A 19766-nucleotide genomic window follows, 5' to 3' on the forward strand; every position below is an offset into this window, starting at 1 on the left:
TTTGCTTGTCTGGTTATCCATCAAACACTATCAGCCTGATTGTGCCAGAAAGTATGAAATAATGTCATTTGAAAGCAATCAGTCAAATGATGTCAAGGTCTTTTAAAAGTCTCAACTAGCTGTTCTGATATCACAGGATGTTTTACAAATATGATATACTGAAATGATTACTCTTAGGAAATGTATCTTTAAACATGCTTTCTTTACCCCTTTCTTGATTTCATACCTTGTGCTTTGATTCAGATGGGATAGGTGAACTTAATAGTATGTCATAGTGGTCTAGAATCCAAACCCTGTATACTATAACTTGCAAGAAATATTAGCTAGGGTCCATTCCATCACTAAAATATCAGCTTATAGTTTGGGGCAGTCAGAACAATAGGCAATTTTTATAGCCACATTATTAAAAAACAAAAAAAGAAAACCTTCTCTAGCTAAGCCAGCAGGTAAGGATTCTTTCAGTTCTGAGACCAGCATTTCTTCTTTACCATAGAATCTAGTAATTATCTCGAACCTTAAAAATAATAGAAAAGGTCATAACCTGAAAGGAAATAATAAGAAAAATACCTGTTTTTCTTAGGAAAATAGAATTTTGCATGCAGTTTAAATTTACTACGTGATTTAAATTAATAATGAAATGATTCATTTTTATATACTAAGTAAATTAAATTCAGGAGCTTGGGTCTGTGTTCTTAAAGGGATTGTATATTATTTGAAATGAGAAATGAGAAGACATCAGTGATTCAGGTTGTTACTTGTGATGATGCCTAATTTTGAAAAAAATAAAAGGAAGAAAGAAAAGAATAGCATTTGGGGTACCCTGCTGTGTTTGTTGAAGCATTTCAAAATACATTTATTTCATATTCCTACTTCCTTAATCATATTGATGAATTTTGTCTCTAAGTTTATGATAAACCCTTTTGAAAATGCATCTTATCTGATAGAATACTGAGGTGAGAAGTCCAGTTGGCATTGTTTAAATAAATGTCTTTACCACAGTAAAGAGATTATACTTTTCTATTTCCTTTTCATAATTAGAGTTTGTCACTGATTTTTATGTCCTAGCAATGGAAATTATTTTTCCTATTCTGATTTGTTTTCAATATAATCAGAAGTTCTATAATTAATCACAAGACTCTAATTTTGTGTAATTGGAAGCTAGTCAAATATGTTAAGAAGCTCATGTCAGAAGGGCCTAAATGTACAAATTCTTTATTAGAGGATACAAATTATATAATAGTTTTATTTTATTTTTTTAAGTTTATTTGAGAGAGAGAGAGAGAGAGAGAGAGAAAGCATGAGTCAGAGAGGGGCAGAGAGAGAAGGGGTGGGGGGAGAGAGAGAGAATCCCAAGAAGGGCCCATGCGGTCAGCACAGAGCCCAATGGGGGCTCGTACCCCTGAACCATGTGATCATGACCTGAGCCAAAGTTGGACACTTAACTGATTGAAGCACCTTTTAGAGGAAAACTGTAGGACTTAATGAATCCAAAAATAGTGCAGTATCTCGCTTCAGGTTAGAGAAAGAAGCTATGAATGAGATGTGAAGGAGCACTGGGCTTTTTTTACATTTAACTAAAAACACTTGCTACATCTACAAAGTCAGAGTCTCTATCAAGGAAGAAATCAAGGTGTTTTAAGACAGCAAGAAAATTAGGTCATAAAGGCAAGAAAAAGTAGCTGAAGTACTAAACAAATGAATACATTTTGCAGCATCTGTTAACATAAATGTTAGAAATATGTTGTTAGCCATCTGGGGCTACCATACTTGAACTATACATTTGGATCAGTGATTTGAAGTTCAGCTGTGGAAGGAAATGGAACTCTTAAGTATCCTTGTTGATCAGTTGTTTTTAACAACCCAAGACCCTCCATTTCTTCAAGTGCCTTCCCAAGGACAGTGTTTTGTCACATAATACATCGCTGTTACTGATGCTTTAATAAAAATCCTATCCACTCCCTCTTTTTAAAATTTATTTTGTTTTATTTTTATTTTTTTATTAATTTATTTTTTAAATTTACATTCAAGTTAGCATATAGTGGAACGAAGCTTTCAGGAGTAGATTCCTTAATGCCCCCTACCCATTTAGGCCACCGCCCCCCCCCCACAACCCCTCTAGTAATCCTCTGTTTGTTCTCCATATTTAAGAATCTCTTCTGTTTTGTCCTCCTCCCTGTTTTTATATTATTTTTGTTTCCCTTCCCTTATGTTCATCTGTTTTGTCTGTTAACGTCGTCATATGAGTGAAGTCATATATTTGTCTTTCTCTGACTGATTTCACATAGCATAATACTCTCTAGTTCCATCCATGTAGTTGTGAATGGCAAGATTTCATTCTTTTTGATTGCCGAGTATACTCCATTGTGTGTGTGTGTGTGTGTGTGTGTGTGTGTGTATACATACTACATCTTCTTTATCCATTCATCCGTTGATGGACATTTGAGCTCTTTCCATACTTTGGCTATTGTTGATAGTGCTGCTATAAACATGGGGGGTGCATGTGTCCCTTCAAAACAGCATACCTGTATCCCTTGGATAAATACCTAATAGTGCAATTGCTGGGTTGTAAGGTAGTTCTATTTCTAGTTTTTTGAGGAACCTCCATACTGTTTTCCAGAGTGGCTGCACCAGTTTGCATTCCCACCAGCAGTGCAAAAGAGATCCTCTTTCTCTGCATCCTTGCCAACATCTGTTTGTTGTTGCCTGAGTTGTTAATGTTAGCCATTCTGACAGGTGTGAGGTGGTATCTCATTGTGGTTTTGATTTGTATTTCCCTGATGATGAGAGATATTGAGCATTTTTTCATGTGTTAGTTGGCCATCTGATGTCTTCTTTGGAGAAGTGTCTATAAATTCTTCATAGATTTTGGATACTAACGCTTTAACTGATATGTCATTTGCAAATATCTTCTCCCATTCTGTAGGCTACCTGTGCTTTTTATTTTGATGAGGTCCCAGTAGTTCATTTTTACTTTTGTTTCCCTTGCCTCCGGAGACGTGTTGAGTAAGAAGTTGCTGCGGCCAAGATCAAAGAGGTTTTTGCCTGCTTTCTCCTCGAGGATTTTGATGGCTTCCTGTCTTACATTTAGGTCTTTTATCCATTTTGAGTTTACTTTTGTGTGTGGTGTAAGAAAGTGGTCCAGGTTCCTTTTCTGCATGTCGCTGTCCAGTTTTCCCAGCACCACTTGCTGAAGAGACTGTCTTTATTCCATTGGATAGTCTTTTCCTGCTTTGTTAAAGATTAGTTGGCCATATGTTTGTGGGTCCATTTCTGGGTTCTCTATTCTGTTTCATTGATCTGAGTATCTGTTCTTGTGCCAGTACCATACTGTCTTGATGAATACAGCTTTGTAATACAGTTTGAAGTCCGGGATTGTGATGCCTCCTGCTTTGGTTTTCTTTTTCAAGATTAATTTGGCTATTCGGGGTCTTTTCTGGTTCCATACAAATTTTAGGATTGTTTGTTCTAGCTCTGTGAAGAATGCTGGTGCTATTTTGATAGATACTATCCACCCCCTTTACTACACTCCCTATTGCTCTATCTCTACTTCCAAGTGTTAGTAAAAGTCCATGTCAACGGAAAAAGAATTCTTGTAGAAAATTAAAATATGTACTTAGACATACATATCTTTTGTGTGTCTCCACTTTACTAATAAACATAATTGTAGACCCTTTGACATTAGTTTTAGATTATTTAATAAATTTAAGTATGTAAGTGTAGTGCAGAATGGATTATGTTTAATTAAAATTTCCAGTATCAGCAGTGGTACATTGTTTAGTAATATTTAGAATGGAGATAAGATTGCCAATGTAATGTGTAGCTTATGTCTGCCATTTATACCAGGAAACAGACTCAGCAGGAACTTAAAGAATTGTGGACTGTACTACTTAAAGAAGATAAATAGCATGCACTATGAAAGCCACTCTTCTGTCTGGGCAGTCTTTTAAACATTTACTAGAAGCCTATAGATGCAGTTGGTAATTTCAATGCATATAGTACAATTTATGTGCATATTTAGGAAGCTTTATGAAAAACTTCCACATAATATTTTGCTTAAGATTCATGGTTACAAATAACAAACAGAAAAGGAACAGTTTGGTTGTGGAAAACCCAGATAAGTATATTTCTTACATTAAATGGGAATTTGAGAAATGTAAATTTAACTAAATATGGTATAGATGTTTTGGGAGACAGAAATGATGAATGAAAATGTAATGAATAAGGAACTTTAGAACTTCTGTTACTGCCTCACAAATTTATTAAATGAATGAAAAACTTAGGAACTTAAGTGATTTTTAGAGTCTTTGCATATAAAGATTTATGGCTGAACAAATGTCAGTTCTGTCTCTGTGTAATTGTGGTACTTATACAAAATGAGAGAGAATGTGGCCAGTGAAATCCAGCAGGGGCCAGAATCCTCTCAGCTGACTTCCCTATCGCAAATGTAGCACTGGAGATTTCTCTCAGGGAAGCTGTAAAGAGTATAGATGTGGTATATTATGTTTTCTAAAGCTTTAGGATGGCCAAATATTTAGGACTAGATATATTAGGGAATGTAAAAAGTATATTTAGGACAGTAATGGTACTGTTTTACTCAATGGTAAAGTAAACATCTCTATAGTAAAACCAAGAAGGACAGATTCTAGAATCAAATGCAAATTTTGGATGAGTATGTAAGACAAATACATGAGGCTAAAAAAAATTTGGTGCTTAGGACACAGAGGTCACCTGTTCCCTTTACTTGGGTGTTCCAGGTGTCTTTGGCTGAACAGTTTATGAAGCCCTCATGTGCCTTGGGGATAATATCACTTTTAGGGATATTGTGAGGATAACAGTCTGTATAGAACTTCTAAGAAAATGCCCTGCATGTAGTAAAAACATGAGGAGAGCTGGCTGTGTTTGCTGTTGCCTCCACAAGAGCAGTCCTTTAAGAAGACAAACAGAAGTTTGACAATGCATTATCTCTTGGGTGCCAACATGAAAAACAAAATGTGTCAAATTCCACTTGCCAGATCTTTGTTTGGCTTGTGAGAAGTCTAATTGTGAAACTGCTTGCTATAGTAGCTTGAGAATTTTGAACCAAAATTATTGGAGTGTTTTAGAAGTAAAATGATTTTATAGGTGTTTTACTTTATGGAAGAAAATCCAGTGATCCATGTACATTTATCACTGCATATCTCTTAATACCTTTTTTTCCTTGCTCAAGCAATTGTTTTACATTTCTAAGTGATGTAGAGCATCAGTAAGGTGCTTAGGTTAGCCTCTGAATAACAAGCTTCTTTTCACACCATAGGTTTCATGATAAAAAATCAGCACTGGGATGTCTGCTTGCGTTATTCCCAGGTTTACTCTCTCAGTTCTTCATATCATCCAGACCCCTGAACTGGAAATATCTTGTTAACTCTGCACTGTTTAATATTCTTTGGCAATTAAACTACTTGGGCATGTTTAGAGCTCAAATGAAATCTGTGCGTTTTGCTTGACAAGGTTGTTGGTTGGTTTTTAGAGCCTACATATTGAAAATCATGTTTGAGGCTACCTGATAGGGAAATTTTCATGTACTGAAGCATTGTACTGATGAAACCAAGTCTGTTTTGAAGATCAAGTAAGATAATGTGTGTGTGAGCCCAGTGAAAACCAGAAAGTACTGTGGGCATCTGAGCACTAGAGTGTTAGGATTAGTGATGAACAGCATCTCAGGCAGCCAAAGGGGAACATGAAACTGGGCAACAAACTTGGTTCCAGGAGGAAGGGGGAATATAATGTGGGTTCTCACAGTTTGGGATTTGTAATTGGGATCCATTGCTATTATAAGAAAATGGAGTTCAAAAAGAACAGGATTTTCCATTGGTTAACATCAATGAAGTTAAAAGAGCAGCTGCTTCTAAAAGTTAATTTTACTTGGCATCTGCCTTGGTCCCAGTAATAAAAGTGATAGTTCTGTTCAGCAACCTGTGCTCTCTAGAGCTATATCTTTTGTTGCTGTAAGGCCTCCATTTAAATAAATTGTTGCCTTTAGATTTCAAAAAAGTTTTTTCAACCTATAAATTTTTATCTCTTAGAATTGAGGTATAAGCATAATATATGCATCTTCAATTTAGAAAAGTGTTAGTATTCTAGATTTTGAGTTGGTATTCGTGGGTGAAGTAAGGTGCAGTGGAAGCCATCTCAAATCTTGTATGAAATGAGACTATGAAGGCATTTTGAAAAGCATTCCCACTTGTTCTTAATTTAAAAACACACCTGTTTAAAACTTGTGTCCACACAAAACCTGCACGTGGATGTTTATAGCAGCTGTATTCATAATGGCCAAAAGTTGGAAGCAACCAAGACATCCTTCAGGTGGTGAATAGATAAGTAAACCATGGTACATCCAGATGATGGAATGCTAAAAAGAAGTGAGCTGTCAAACCATGAAAAGACATGGAAGAATCTTAAAATCATATTGCTAAGTGAAAGAATCCAATCTGAAAAGGCTACATACTCTCTGATTCCAACTATGTGATATTGTTGGGGAGGAAGGATTTCTTTCCCTCTGGGTCCTTCTGATATGAGACAGATCAATGGGGGAAAATTCAAGTTAATAGCATATGTATGGGGAATCGATATGGACGTGGAAATTCTGAAGACAGCGTGACAACGCACTGCTTGTATGACCTAAGGAGATGGATATGGTCTGAAGACACATAGGGGAGGAAACCATTAGCAGGAAGTTGAGGAGATGTTTGCAAAACTAAGGTTGCCCTGTTAGGTAGGGAAGTTTCTTAGGTAAAGAGGAATCACTGTTAATAACTCTCTTTCTAGTATACGCAGGCAGTTGAAGGGGAAGTAAAGAGCTTTTCCTGAATCTGCTGGGTTTTGATTGTTTTGAACTCAACATAATGTTTATGTCCAAGTGGCCCATCTTGGGGTGGTCTGCCTGTGGCCCCTACAGTGTTTTAGCAAAGGCAAAACTAAGGAGACAGCAGAGTAGAAAGATAAGTGATTGCCAGGCATTGGGGAGGAGAGGGGAGAGGAAAGGAAGGGATGAATGGGTGGAGCACAGAGGATTTTTAGGGCATTGAAACTGTTCTGTATGACACTAAAGTGGTGATACATGTATTATATATTTGTCCAAAACCATAGAATGTATAGCACGGAGAGTGAACCGTAATGTAAACTATGGACTTTGGGTTTGTCAACATAGATTCGTCAGTTGTAGTAACTGTGCCAGTTTCATGGGGGATGTTGGTAATGGGGGAGGTTATACAGATGAGTACATGGTAAATCTCTATATCTTCCTCTCAGTTTTGCTGTGAACCTAAAATTGCTGTGAAAATAAAGTCTATTAAAAGTAAAAAAGTAAAAAACCAAACCAGAACAAAAAACACTAAATTTGGTGTCTTTGTCATTTGTGGATATATATAAATGCCACTGCCCTAATATCACTGGAAGAGAGAGTAAGTACTATTCTGCCTCTTTGAGCAGAACAAGATTGTATGAAAGGAAAGGTCTAACTCGTGCTGATTACCTATCTTGGAGTTCTTTTAAGGTACAACTTTGATATTAGTGCATATTGTCATTCCTCTTGAGTTTTGTAAGGAAGGTGAAATCAGTGGTAGAGGGTAAAACCCCAGAGAACAAAATTGAGCAATATTTTCCAAGTGAGCATTGTTTTCTTGTCATTTTTATGTGTTTTAATTTAGCCAGTGTTGGGCTAGTCGTTCAGAAAGAAGGGATTTATTATTTTAAAATGAAGCCACCCTTTTGTTCTTCATTTTCAACTGATTGAGTCACCTTTGTTTTTGAAATGTCTATTGACTCTTAAAGAATCATGTACCGTATTTACCTATGTAGTTTAGCTCCTTGTGTATTTTTGCTCCTTCCCTTCATGCCCATCATTTGAAGGAGAAAATCATGATTTCTTTTTCCCCTTTCTACAGGGCCCTTTAAAAATTCTGCTTCAAAATAACGACTGGCTGATAGCACAGTCTCCTTTAACATGTTAAGAGCAACAGCTTCACAGCTGGAGGCAGAATGCTTTCCTTAGGGAACATTTTCATTTACAAACTGTAATTCATTTATTCCAGGTGTTTATTGAAAGAGTTAAAGGAGCTGTTGGTTGTATTGTCTTTCTTTCTCTCCCTCTCTCTAGTAAATCTGTAATTTCTCAGAATCAGTGTTATAAACTTTAAGTCTATTGGCAAAATTCCTTATTTTTCTGATTACTCCCACTAGGGATAGCCCACACCAGGCAGATAACCTCTAATTTCCCATTCCATATCCAGAGCAGATATTGGCAGTCAGTCCTCTTTCCTGGATGTAGCTTGGAATGAACCCTCCACACTGGGCTCTATAACCCTACTCGTGAATAACAGTTGGACATCACGCTTTATGTGTAATCCCTGGCCTTTTTTTTTTGCCAGTCCATGATTTTACCTGTGACTTACTTGCTGATAACACCTAAATTTATATCTTTAACACCATATCCTCTCCTGGGCTCTAGCTCTACATATTCAGTTGCCACTTGGGTATTCAGGAGCACCTCAAATTCAGCATGCCAAAACACTTGATTGCCTTTCTTCTTCCCAACCTCCTCTTCCTATAGCTACTATGTTGCAGTTAATAGAATAATCTACCTGCCTAGATGTCCTCTATAGCATATGCTTCTGTTTTAGGCATAAAATTATGCGGAGTATACCTCCTTCATACTTCTCACATTCATGTCTTCCTTTCCACTTCCTTGCCACTGTTTCTATCATAGTTGGATTCTTTATCTTAGATACCTGGATCACTCACCTACAAACAGTTCCTCATACTGCTAGAAAATCACTCAGCCTTACTTTCCTCTCTTGAACTGTTTCAAACACAAATGTATGCAGAATAAATGTATGCATGTACTTAACTCCAGGATCATAATTCTAAAAATTACTCTTTCCATGCTGATCTGATTGGAGTGGAAAGTCTCAGAAGAAAATATTTGTGTGTTTGCCTTACTCTTGAAAAGATAGGAGAGCCAAGCATGCTTTATATCTATGGTTTCCATCCTTGAGTAGATTAATCTTCTAATTGCTATTTGAATTTAAATTTTCTTGCAACTTTGTGTCCTTTTGAGCTGGAAGTGTTTTAAGACTCCTTTCAAAATAACTTCTCTACCAGGAAGTGCATCCCATTTAGTTAACAATAGTATCTTGAAAATTGTTTAACATAGCTCCTTCATTATGTAACAATTTACATAAATGACAAAGGACTTTTTTTTTTTTTTTACATCTAAGTGAGCTGTATTTGAATAGAATCACTTGTACACTGTTCCTGACTCATTTTCTGTAAATTTTTGAAGCGGATGTGTCTTGCCAGGTTATGGTTTTTTAATGGGTGTTCACTGTAGAAGACTTTTAACTTTGATGTATGTTTTAAACTTTCAGTATTGTTGGGAAAATTATATTTTAGTAGACATTTTTGTTTTATTTGTAGCTATTACTGAATGACCAAAACAAAACAAAAAAAAAACCCACATCAAAAGACATAGATTAGAAGGAAGGAACTATGTTGTGATTACTTTTTAGTATTTAGATTTAGATTACTGTTATAGTATATCCATAATTTGAGTTTTGGACTGGTTTTTTGTTTTGTTTTTTTTTTTTTTTGGACTGGTTTATTTATTTATTTATTTATTTTAATTTTTTAATGTTATTTTTGAGAGAGAAAGAGACACAGAGTGCAGGCAGGGGAGGAGCAGGGAGAGGGAGACACAGAATCTGAAGCAGGCTCCAGGCTCTGAGCTGTCAGCACAGAGTCCGATGCGGGGCTGGAACTCACTGACCACGAAAATATGACCTGCGCAAAGTCAAACGCTTAACCAACTGAGCCACCCAGGTGCCCCTGGACTAGTGTTTTTGGGCTACTTGTTTCCTTTGAAATAGGGAGCTATAGTTTCAACTGCATTGAGTGCTTCCCCTCGTTGTAAAAGGAGGACTTAAGATACTCCAGTCAGCTAGAAATGAAAAGAGAAATGTGTGTGGTCCCTCTAGTTGATAGGTCATATTTACTTACGAAAACTTGAGAAAGGCAACACCAAAAAGGCCAGTGTCTAGGGGAGACTTTTCTAAGCTCATGGTTCCATTGGAAATGTTTGAGCGAGGTGAATCTTTCATCTTCTCTACAGTATTTATTGAGTGCCTACTGTATGCCACACCATATGCCATTTTAAGCAGTGGGGGAAAAGTGGGGGGCAAGACAGAATAGACAGAGTTTATATTCTTTTGGGAAGAGAAAGACACAAGTAGAAAGACAAGCACAATTTCAGATAGTGATGAATGTTGTGAGATGACTGAGTAACGATACCTGCAGAGAGGGTGCTGCTTTACCACCAGTGATTAGGGAAGGCCTGTGGGCGGAAGTTACATTTGAGCCAAGTTGCAAATAATGCTAAGGAGCCTTCAGTGCAAAATTTGGGAATCTTCAAGACTGAAAGTTTATGGGTTGGTGGTTCTTGAAGAGCACTGCCCTGTTCTGAAAAGTGAAGGAAATAAGAGGAGACAGAATCACACTGGGATCAGGCAAGGGCCTTTGACTGCTTTACAGCTGTAGTGTGATTTGCTGGGAATCGTGGAGAGTGCTGTCTACCGTGTAGATGCTGATTTCAGGAGCTAGCACAGGTTCTACACGAGTGCGGTAGCTAGCTGCTTATGGTCTAAAGAACCCAGTTTCCGGGTCACCTGGGTGGCTCAGTTGGTTAAGCATCCGACTTTGGCTCAGGTCATGATCTCACAGTGTGTGGGTTCGAGCCCCATGCTGGGCTTTTGTGCTGATAGCTCAGAACCTGGGGCCTGCTTCGGATTCTGTGCCTCCCTCTCTCTTTGCTCCTCCCCCACTAGTGCTCTGTCTCTGTCTGTCTGTCTCTCTGTCTCTCTCTCTGTCAAAAATAAATAAACATTAAAAAAACAAAAAATAGATCCTGGTTTCCTCAGAAGTATAGTGACAAAGTTGGACCACATGCCTGCAGACTTTCTCTTGTGTTTTGTACCTTTGAATCTATGTGGTATTTATTGGCATTAAAAGGAGAATTGTTAGGGGCACCTGAATGGCTCTGTTGTTTAAACATCTGACTCTGGATTTTGGTTCAAGTCATGATCTCACAGTTTGTTGTATCTAGCTCTGCATTGGGCTCTGTGCTGACAGCACTGAGCCTGCTTGGGATTCTCTCTCTCCCTGTCTCTCACCCCTCCCCCTCCTCCCACTTGCGTGCGTGCATGCATGCACACATGCTGTCACTCTCTCTTAAAATAAATAAAACATTTAAAACATTTTTAAAAGGAGAGTTATTAGATGGCAGAATCCCTTATTTTTTGTACTTACATATAGTGCAAAATGCTAGATACACTCAGTGATACTGACCGTTAAAATGACATTTTTTTAAGAATCCGTAATCTTGGGGCACCTGGATGGCTCAGTCAGTTAAGCATCTGACTTTGGCTCAGGTCATGAACTCATGGTTTGTGGGTTCGGCCAGCGTTGGGGTCTGCACTGGCCGTGCAGAGCTTTCTTGGGATTCTCTCTCTGCCCCTCCCCTGCTCCAGTGCTCTCCCTCTTTCAAAATAAATAAATGTTAAAAAAAAAAAAAGAATCAGTAATCTGTTATACTTGTCTAAAAACCACACAAGCCTTGCATTAGTTAATTCAGTTTACTAGATGCATTCTTAATAATGAAAGGACATTCTGACAGCTCACCCCAACCTCTCAATAGTAATAAGAAATAAAGTATATGTTATGTATGCCAACTTTTTTTTATGGTTCCCATGAAACATCCCCACCTCAAACAGCCCATTTAGCCATCACAGATATAAACTGTGCTAGATCTTCCTTCTCTTTCATTGTTACATGTCAAGGACATTGCTGTATTTTTTTTTAATTAAAAACAACAAACAAAATGTGCAAACCAAAGCCTATTTAAACTAGACAATTATTCATTTCATGTTATAGAGAAAAGTTTTTAATGTTGAAAATCTTTATGATAGTGTATTGCTTTTTTGTAAGGCTGACAGTTGTGATTCAGTTTTGATTTAGATTTAGTTTTGCTCAAAGCATGAATTTGAAAAGCTTTAACCATGAGATGTAGATATGGATATATTTGCATGGAGTTATACACTTGGAAGTTTTTGGATTTGTGACACATTAATATTTATTAAATATCTGTTATGCCAGTGCTGGGGATGCAGTGCCCCTCATAGCCCAGGTAATGAACTCATAGCTACTTAGGCTCAGAAAGAAATTTCAGAAGAAATGATGGAGCCAGCAGTCCCTAAAATGAGGTTTATGTTCTGTCAGCAAAAGGTCAGCAGATGGCTTTAAAGAGCTTTGGAAAGAGCTTTATAACCTCATCTGCTTACCATGAAGAGATACATGCTCTTTTTGAAAATGCTAATTGTTTTAAAAGTTGAAAGCAAAAACCTTTGGAAGATTCAAAATCTTCCTTGAAATAATTTTACTCAGAGCATTGACCAGTGATTGAGGAATTATTCTTGTCAGTGATTAAGACGTTTGAAAATAAGTTGTAGGGAATGGGAAGGGGTGAGATGGGAGTCAAATCATTAAGTATATGTGTTCCAGAAACTGGAGCTATGGCAGATTTCTACCTGATATGCTCCCGTTGTGTCTTGTGCAATTGGCAGAAACTGTATACAGGCATACCTTCTTTTATTGTGCTTTGCAGATACTGCGTTTTTTTTTTATAAATTGAAGGTTTGTGGCAACCTTGCATTGAGCCAGTCTATCGGTGCCATTTTTCAAATTACATTAGCTCACTTTGTCTCTATGTTACTTTTTGGTAATTCTGCCAATGTTTCAAACATTTTCGTTATCATTATATTTGTTATGATGATCTATGATTGGTGATATTTGATGGTACCATTGTAATTGTTTTGGGGCACCACAAGTTGTGCCCACAGAAGATAGTAAACTTAATTGGTAAACGTTTTCTGTGTTGTGTTTGACCAACCACACATTCCCCTGTCTCTCTCTCCCCTTGGACCTTCCTGTTCCCTGAGATGTGTAACAATCTTGAAGTTAGGCCAGTTGACAATTCTAAAATGGTCTACAAGTGTTCAGATGAGACAAGTGTTCACTTGTCTCTCACTTTAAAGAAATAAGCTTTGTGAGAAGGGCATGTTAAAAACTGAGATGGGCCTAAAGCTAGGCCTCTTGTACCAGTCAAGTTGTGAATACAAAGGAAAAGTTCTCAAAGGAAATTAAAGGTGCTACTCCAGTGAACACATGAATGATAAAAGCAAAACAGCTTTATTGCTGTATGGAGAAAGTTTTTATGATCTGGATAGAAGACTGAATCAGCCATAACATTCCCTTAAGCCAAAGCTAATCCAGTGCAAAGCTCTAACTCTCTTTAATTCTGTGAAGGCTGACAGAGGTGAGGAAGCTGCAGAAGAAAAGTTTGAAGCTCCCAGAGGTTGTTTCAGGGGTTCAAGGAACTATGCTGTCTCTATAGCATCAAAGTGCAAAATGAAACAGCAGGTGCTGATGTAGAAGCTGCAGCAAGTTATCCAGAAGATCTAGCCAAGATAACTAATGAAGGTGGCTCCACTAAACAACAGATTTCCGATGTAGATGAAACAGCCTTATATTGGAAAAAGATGCCATCTAGGACTTTCATAGCTAGAGAGGAGAAGTCAGTGTCAGGCTTCAAAGCTTCCAAGGACAGGCTAACTCTTTTATTAGGCCTTAAGGCAACTGGTGGCTTTAAGGTGAAGCCAATGCTCTTTCTTTATCATTTCGAAAATTCTAGGACTCTTTAGAATTATGTTACATCTACTCTCCTTGTGCTCTGTAAATGGAACAACAAAGCCTGAGTGATGGCTCATTTGTATACAGCATGGTTTACTGAATATTTTAAGTCCACTGTTGAGACCTCCTGCTCAGAAAAAAAGATTCCTTTCAAAATATTGCTGCTCATTGGCAATGCTCACCCAAGAGCTCTGACGGAGATATAGAACAAGATTAATGTTTTCATGCCTGCCAATACAATATATAAGGAGTAACTTCAACATTCAAGTCTTATTAATTAAGAAATGTATTTTGTGACATTGTAGCTGCCATACATAGTGATTCCTCTGATGGTTCTGGGAAAGTAAATTGAAAACCCAGACAGGATTCAACATTCTAGATGCCATTAAGAACATTTGTGATTCATGGGAAGAGGTCAAAATATCAACATTAATAGGAATTTTGGAGGAGTTGATTCCAACCCTCATGGATGACTTCAGGGGTTCAAGACTTCAGTGGAGGAAGTAGCTGCAGATGTGTTGGAAATAGCAGGAGAACTAGACTTAGAAGTGGAGCCTGAAGATGCGCTTGAATTGCTGCAAGCTCATGATCAAACTTGAACAAACGAGGAGCTACTTCTTATGGATGAGCACAGAAAGTGGTTTCTTGAAATGGAAGGTACTGGTAAAGATGCTGTGAGGATGGTTGAAATGACAACATAGGATTTAGAACATGACATAAACTTAGTTGAGGAAGCAGCGGCAGGGTTTTAGACGATTGACCCTAGAACTTCTGTGGGTATAATGCTATCAAACAGCATTGTGTGCTACAGAGAAATCATTCCTGAAAGGAAGAGTTAATGGATGTGGCAGACTTCTCTTTTATTTTAAGAAATTGCCACAGCCACCTCATCCTTCAGCAGACACTACCCTGGATCAGGCAGCTGCCATCTACATTAAGGTGAGACCCTCTACCAGCAAAAAGATTGTGACTTGCTGAAAGCTCAGAGGATGGTTAGTATTTTTTAGCAGTAAAGTACTTCTAAAGTAAGTACATTTTTTTTAGACGTAATGCCATGCATACTTAATAGGCTACAATATAGTGTAAATATAACTTTTATGTGCACTGGGAAACCAGACAATCTACTTGATTCACTTTTTTTTTTGCAATATTTGCTTTATTATGTTAGTCTGGAACGGAACCTGCAGTATCTCTGAAGTGTGCTTGTCGTCAGTCACACTCATCCTGTGCCCAGTGTTTCAGCAGTGTGGCTCAACAGGACATTTTAGAATGTCTAATGAAAGAGCAGGTGTAATAACTTCAGCCTAATGAGGGGAATGGTTAACTTTCATTTTGAAAATTTCAATTTGGCCTTTGTGTGGAGAATAAATTAGGGAAGAGGCAAGAGTGGAAGCAGAAACAACAGTGAGTGGAGATGTATTAATAGTTTAGGAAAAAGGAAATGAAGGCTAAGATTATGATAGCATTGAGTTGAGAAATTTTCTCTGTATGGAATGAACAATATATTTTGAAATATATTGCAGTTACTGGAGTGTTTTTGTTTGCTTTCATTTAGAAAAGACAGTTTTGCATAGCATGCAGTTAGAAAGCATGCTATGTAGATTGACAGAAGTAACTGAAAAAGCCCAGTCTGTCTTCTCCATCTGTTTTCAGAAAATTCACTTTTGAAATATCTAGATAAATTTTCTTTTTTGAGCATAACACTGGTTCTCAGCCATGCAGTCTCTTAGATGATATTTTATTAAGGGATTTGACACTAGCAGATATCGTGTGTATTAAGGTATTATGTTTATAAAGTTTTGGCTCTTTTTAAGTTAATTTATTTTGAGAGAGAGCGAGTACACACTTGGGGAAGAGCAGAAAAAGAGAATCTCAAGCAGGCTCCACACTCTCAGTGCAGAGCCCAATGTGGGGCTTGAACTCACAAACTGTGAGATCATGACCTGAGCTGAAGTCAAGAATGGGATGTGGGGTGCCTGGGTGGCTTAGTCGGTTAAGCGTTCGATTTCGGCTCTGGTCATAATCTCGTGGTTCATGAGTTTGAGCCTTGCCATCAGGCTCTCTGCTGTGTTTTTTTAAATGAAAAAACAAAAACAAAAAAAGAGTTGGATGCTTAGCTGACTGAGCCATTCAGGTGCCCCAAAAGTGTTTTGTTTATAAAACCTTATAAAACATACATTTTATGTCATGAAGTATAGATTTAACATTTCTTAGAGATAACTGAGAGTCTTTTGGCTATGCTAAATTTGCAGCAGACGGTCTCACTTTATTTTAAATTAGTTGATGACTGTTGACTCGTGTTAACTCTTGTCCCAAAGTGGGAATGTCTCTCCATTATTATTAATTAGATGATTTAATTAGAATGACTTCACATGTGGCATTTTGGTCAACATTTTTTCCCCACAAGCATGGTATATATTAGATGTTTTAAAAGTGATTTTATTTTACTTGTATAATACTGAAAGTTAGGTGTTATGAGTTAAATGTGTTTTGTTTTTAGAACATTTTAATTAATGTATGAAATAATTAGAAAGGATACCCTGTATAAAAGCAAAGGCTATCTTTCAGTTTGTCGTTTGCCTTAAGGAAGGTTCTGTTTTGTGAACTGTCAAATAATTCACTGGTACATTTCAATATCTATATTGACATAATAGGATCTAGAAGAAATCTTTTACTTTTGTTTTGGTGTTTTATTAAGGCTACTTACTTCAGGCTCTCTGGTTGCTTTGGATGAATGTTTTTACTTTGGGGGAGTTAAATTCATATAGTATAAGAGGGCTTTCTTTTAAGAACAGAAAGGAATGAGAGATACATAGAGATATAATTCATATTGCAATAAAGTATAGCAGAGGCTCACATTTTCATGATACACTTTCAACCTGAGGTATAATATTTAACAATAAGGCTTTGAATCTTACATTTTCTTTTCTAGATCATTTTGGTGTCAGTTGTCAATATTAAATACTTTTGAGTTACTTCTGTGTGTTTAAAAGATATTCTTGGTTTCTTATAGTAATGTGGTTATCAGAATGAAGGAGTACATGGTAGAGAGAGAGAAAAAGAGTGTGTGTGTGTGTGTGTGTGTGTGTGTGTGTGTGTGTGTGTGTGTAACCAATTCTGCATGTAACCAATTTCACAGTGGCTTAGCTATAAATGAAAGTTCCTCTCCCCAGTTTCTTCATCATCCCACGATTCAGTGCTACAAGGTTGGTTGCTGTAAATTTAGAAGTTTTTCCATTTTTATTTACAAAGATAATGTATGTATATTTTTTAATTTTTTAATGTTTGTTTATTTTTGAGAGAGAGAGAGAGAGAGAGAGAGAGATTGAGAGCAAGTGGGGCAGGGGCAGAGAGAGAGGGAGACACAGAATCCGAAGCAGGCTCCAGGCTCTGAGCTGTCAGCGCAGAGCCCAATGCAGGGCTCAAACTCATGAACCACAAGATCACAACCCGAGCCAAAGTCAGACGCTTAACTGACTGAGCCACCCAGGTGCACCTACAAAGATAATATTTTTATAACTAGAAGTTTTCTCATGAACTCATGAAAAGATGTTCTCAAGATATTCTTCCGTTATTCTTTTTGCTTTACCTCTTTTTTCTTTACTTCTAAACTCAGTGACCTACCCTGCAAAACTTAGGGCCATGTAGTTAGCTTTACTCACATGTGTCAGCTTTCTGTGCAATTCTTTAATTTAAAAAAGAAAAAAATGGTGCTTACATTTTAAGTACCCCCTCTCCCCATTTTGCATTTAGCGTTCAGATGTGTTCAGTAATTGATCTTTGCCGTTTTTACTAACGCTGTTCTCTGCTTTTAGTTAACAGCCAGGTCCTTGCCTGCTGTGCAGTCAGATGAGAGACTTCAGCCTCTGCTTAACCATCTCAGGTAATAAGATGACATAACCCTTCTTATGCTTATGATTGCAAGTGCATCAAAGTGGGCAAAGTGTATTAAAGTGATTAAAACCCCTTCAGTTACTAAAAACTTAACAGTTTTTGTTCCTTGCTTTAATTCTGTGATGCAAGTTGAAGTTCTTAATATAATACACTTGCTACCCTTGACTTTGGGGTCTGTTCGAAGCTTTTTAATTCCATGAAAGTATGTAGAACTAGTTGATAAGTTGAAGTTAAAACAAGCAGAGGTGACTAACTACAGAAAGATCTCAACGGAATGAGCTATTTACATGCAAAGTGAAAGCATACTTCTGGGACCCCTCACAATTTTATTGGGGATAGATGAAATAGGAAGGATTTGTTTTCTAAATACAAGAATAATATATTCTCATTATTTTTTAAAAAATTAGAAAGTATAGGAAAGGGAAAGGAAAAACCTATCATTACCACTCAGAAGTAATACTTCCTTCTGTGCTGTTTTGGAACCTAGTGTTGAAATTATACTTTAAATTTGCTGTTTTTTTTTCATTTTAAAATAAATGCAAGACTTTTCTGTTATTAGCCTCTCTTCAAAAACATTATTTTTAGTGATTGCATGCTATTTTATTGTATGACTGTACTGTAGTTTATTCATCCTTTTGGGGGCATTTAGATCATTTCCAGCTCTTTTCACTAGTGTAAAAAATGCCATATGTTAATCTTTGTCTGTATTTTTTATCATTTTCTTAGCATAGGTTCTCAGAAGTGCAATTACTTTGTCAAGGCATATGAACCATTTTAAAGATTTAAGTATATGTACTTTTCAAAAACCTTATTCTGCTTATATTTTTATATTATACAAGATCGCCCATTTTACTGTACCCTGAAGAAGAGAGGACAACTAAAACCATTGCTAATTTAATAGTTAATCACAGAGGATACTATTGTGACCAAGTACATTTCATTGATTCTTAGTAAGAATGATCCTAAAACATTTTAGTATCCATTTTCATTTTGGAGTAGAATTAACTATTTGTATATTTGTTCATGTGTTGTTAGAATCTCCTGATTTTATTTGATCTTACGTATTTTAGATGTAAAGGATAGTAATTCTGAGGTGTATTTGTTATTACATTTTTTTCTTGAAGGTTTTTGAAAATGGTGCATTATCCATCATACCTATGTTTTCAAGTTTTATGTAGGCAAACATCTTATAGTTTCTTTTTATTCTTTTTTTTTTTCTTTTTGAGTGTGTCCAAGGGACCTAAATATAGAGGGACAAATTTTTTATTAAATGGCTATATATCACTGTGCTATCTTAGATTGTGTGGAATTCACATGTTGACAGCACATGCTTTCCCTTCCCTTCCAACGATAGAAACAAAACATGTCATGAATTACAAAGTAAGTTTGAGGGCCAATTTCTTGCTGCTTTCACTGGTTACCAGAATTGCCAGTTCTCTTCAATTAACCTGTTTTGAGAGAGTTTAGTTCTTGAATTTAATGCCAATAACATAACTATGGCTCAGCCCGCTTCTGTTCTAAACAACCTGTTTGTATGTGACTTCTTTCCTCCCTCCCTCCCACACTTCCCAAGTTCATTCAACAACCCTGAATCACCCTAATTTATTCCATTTTGATCTCTGTTTGTCTCTTCACAACCTATTTCTGTTTCAAGATTTTACTCCTCTTTCTGTTGCTTCTAACAGACAAAAGGCAAAATGTTCAAATCAGAAGTAAAGCTTGAGAAGTAAAAGAAAAATAGGAAATGCTTTCAGTAAATCCAAGTAGTACATATTGGTGAATTAAACGCTTGTCATAATTGACATATTTGTCTTAGGTATAAATGTGTATATTAATGTCTTTGGGATTTACCTTTGCACAGAGCTCAGTTAGACAGAATTCATTGAGAATGAAAGGAGATCAGGATCCTGCTGTTGTATCAAACAGCACAAAGTATGGCTTTACAAGATTTCTTTCTCAATTTTTATGTGTTTTGAATCTCAGTTGCTTATTTGTCAGGGGTTGAAAACTGATAGGGTATCCATTAATCACACAACATTCTGGAAAATATGTTTCAAGAAGTCTGTCTGATTGTTGTTTTAAAAAATACAATTCTA

General features: G+C 36.8%; 1 protein-coding gene across 3 annotated transcripts in view; it reads left to right on the forward strand.

Annotated features, from left to right (window-relative positions):
• PRIM2 (DNA primase subunit 2) overlaps positions 1-19766 on the forward strand; it is a 343826-nt gene that overhangs the window by 154938 nt on the left and 169122 nt on the right. For all 3 annotated transcript variants that reach the window (XM_042939107.1, XM_042939108.1, XM_042939109.1), the window contains one exon: positions 17592-17659. In XM_042939107.1, coding sequence (XP_042795041.1) covers positions 17592-17659 — 68 coding nt within the window. The remainder of the gene's footprint in view (positions 1-17591; positions 17660-19766) is intronic.

The sequence above is a fragment of the Panthera leo genome, chromosome B2 (genome assembly GCF_018350215.1).
Source record: "Panthera leo isolate Ple1 chromosome B2, P.leo_Ple1_pat1.1, whole genome shotgun sequence".
Taxonomy (NCBI): domain Eukaryota; kingdom Metazoa; phylum Chordata; class Mammalia; order Carnivora; family Felidae; genus Panthera; species Panthera leo.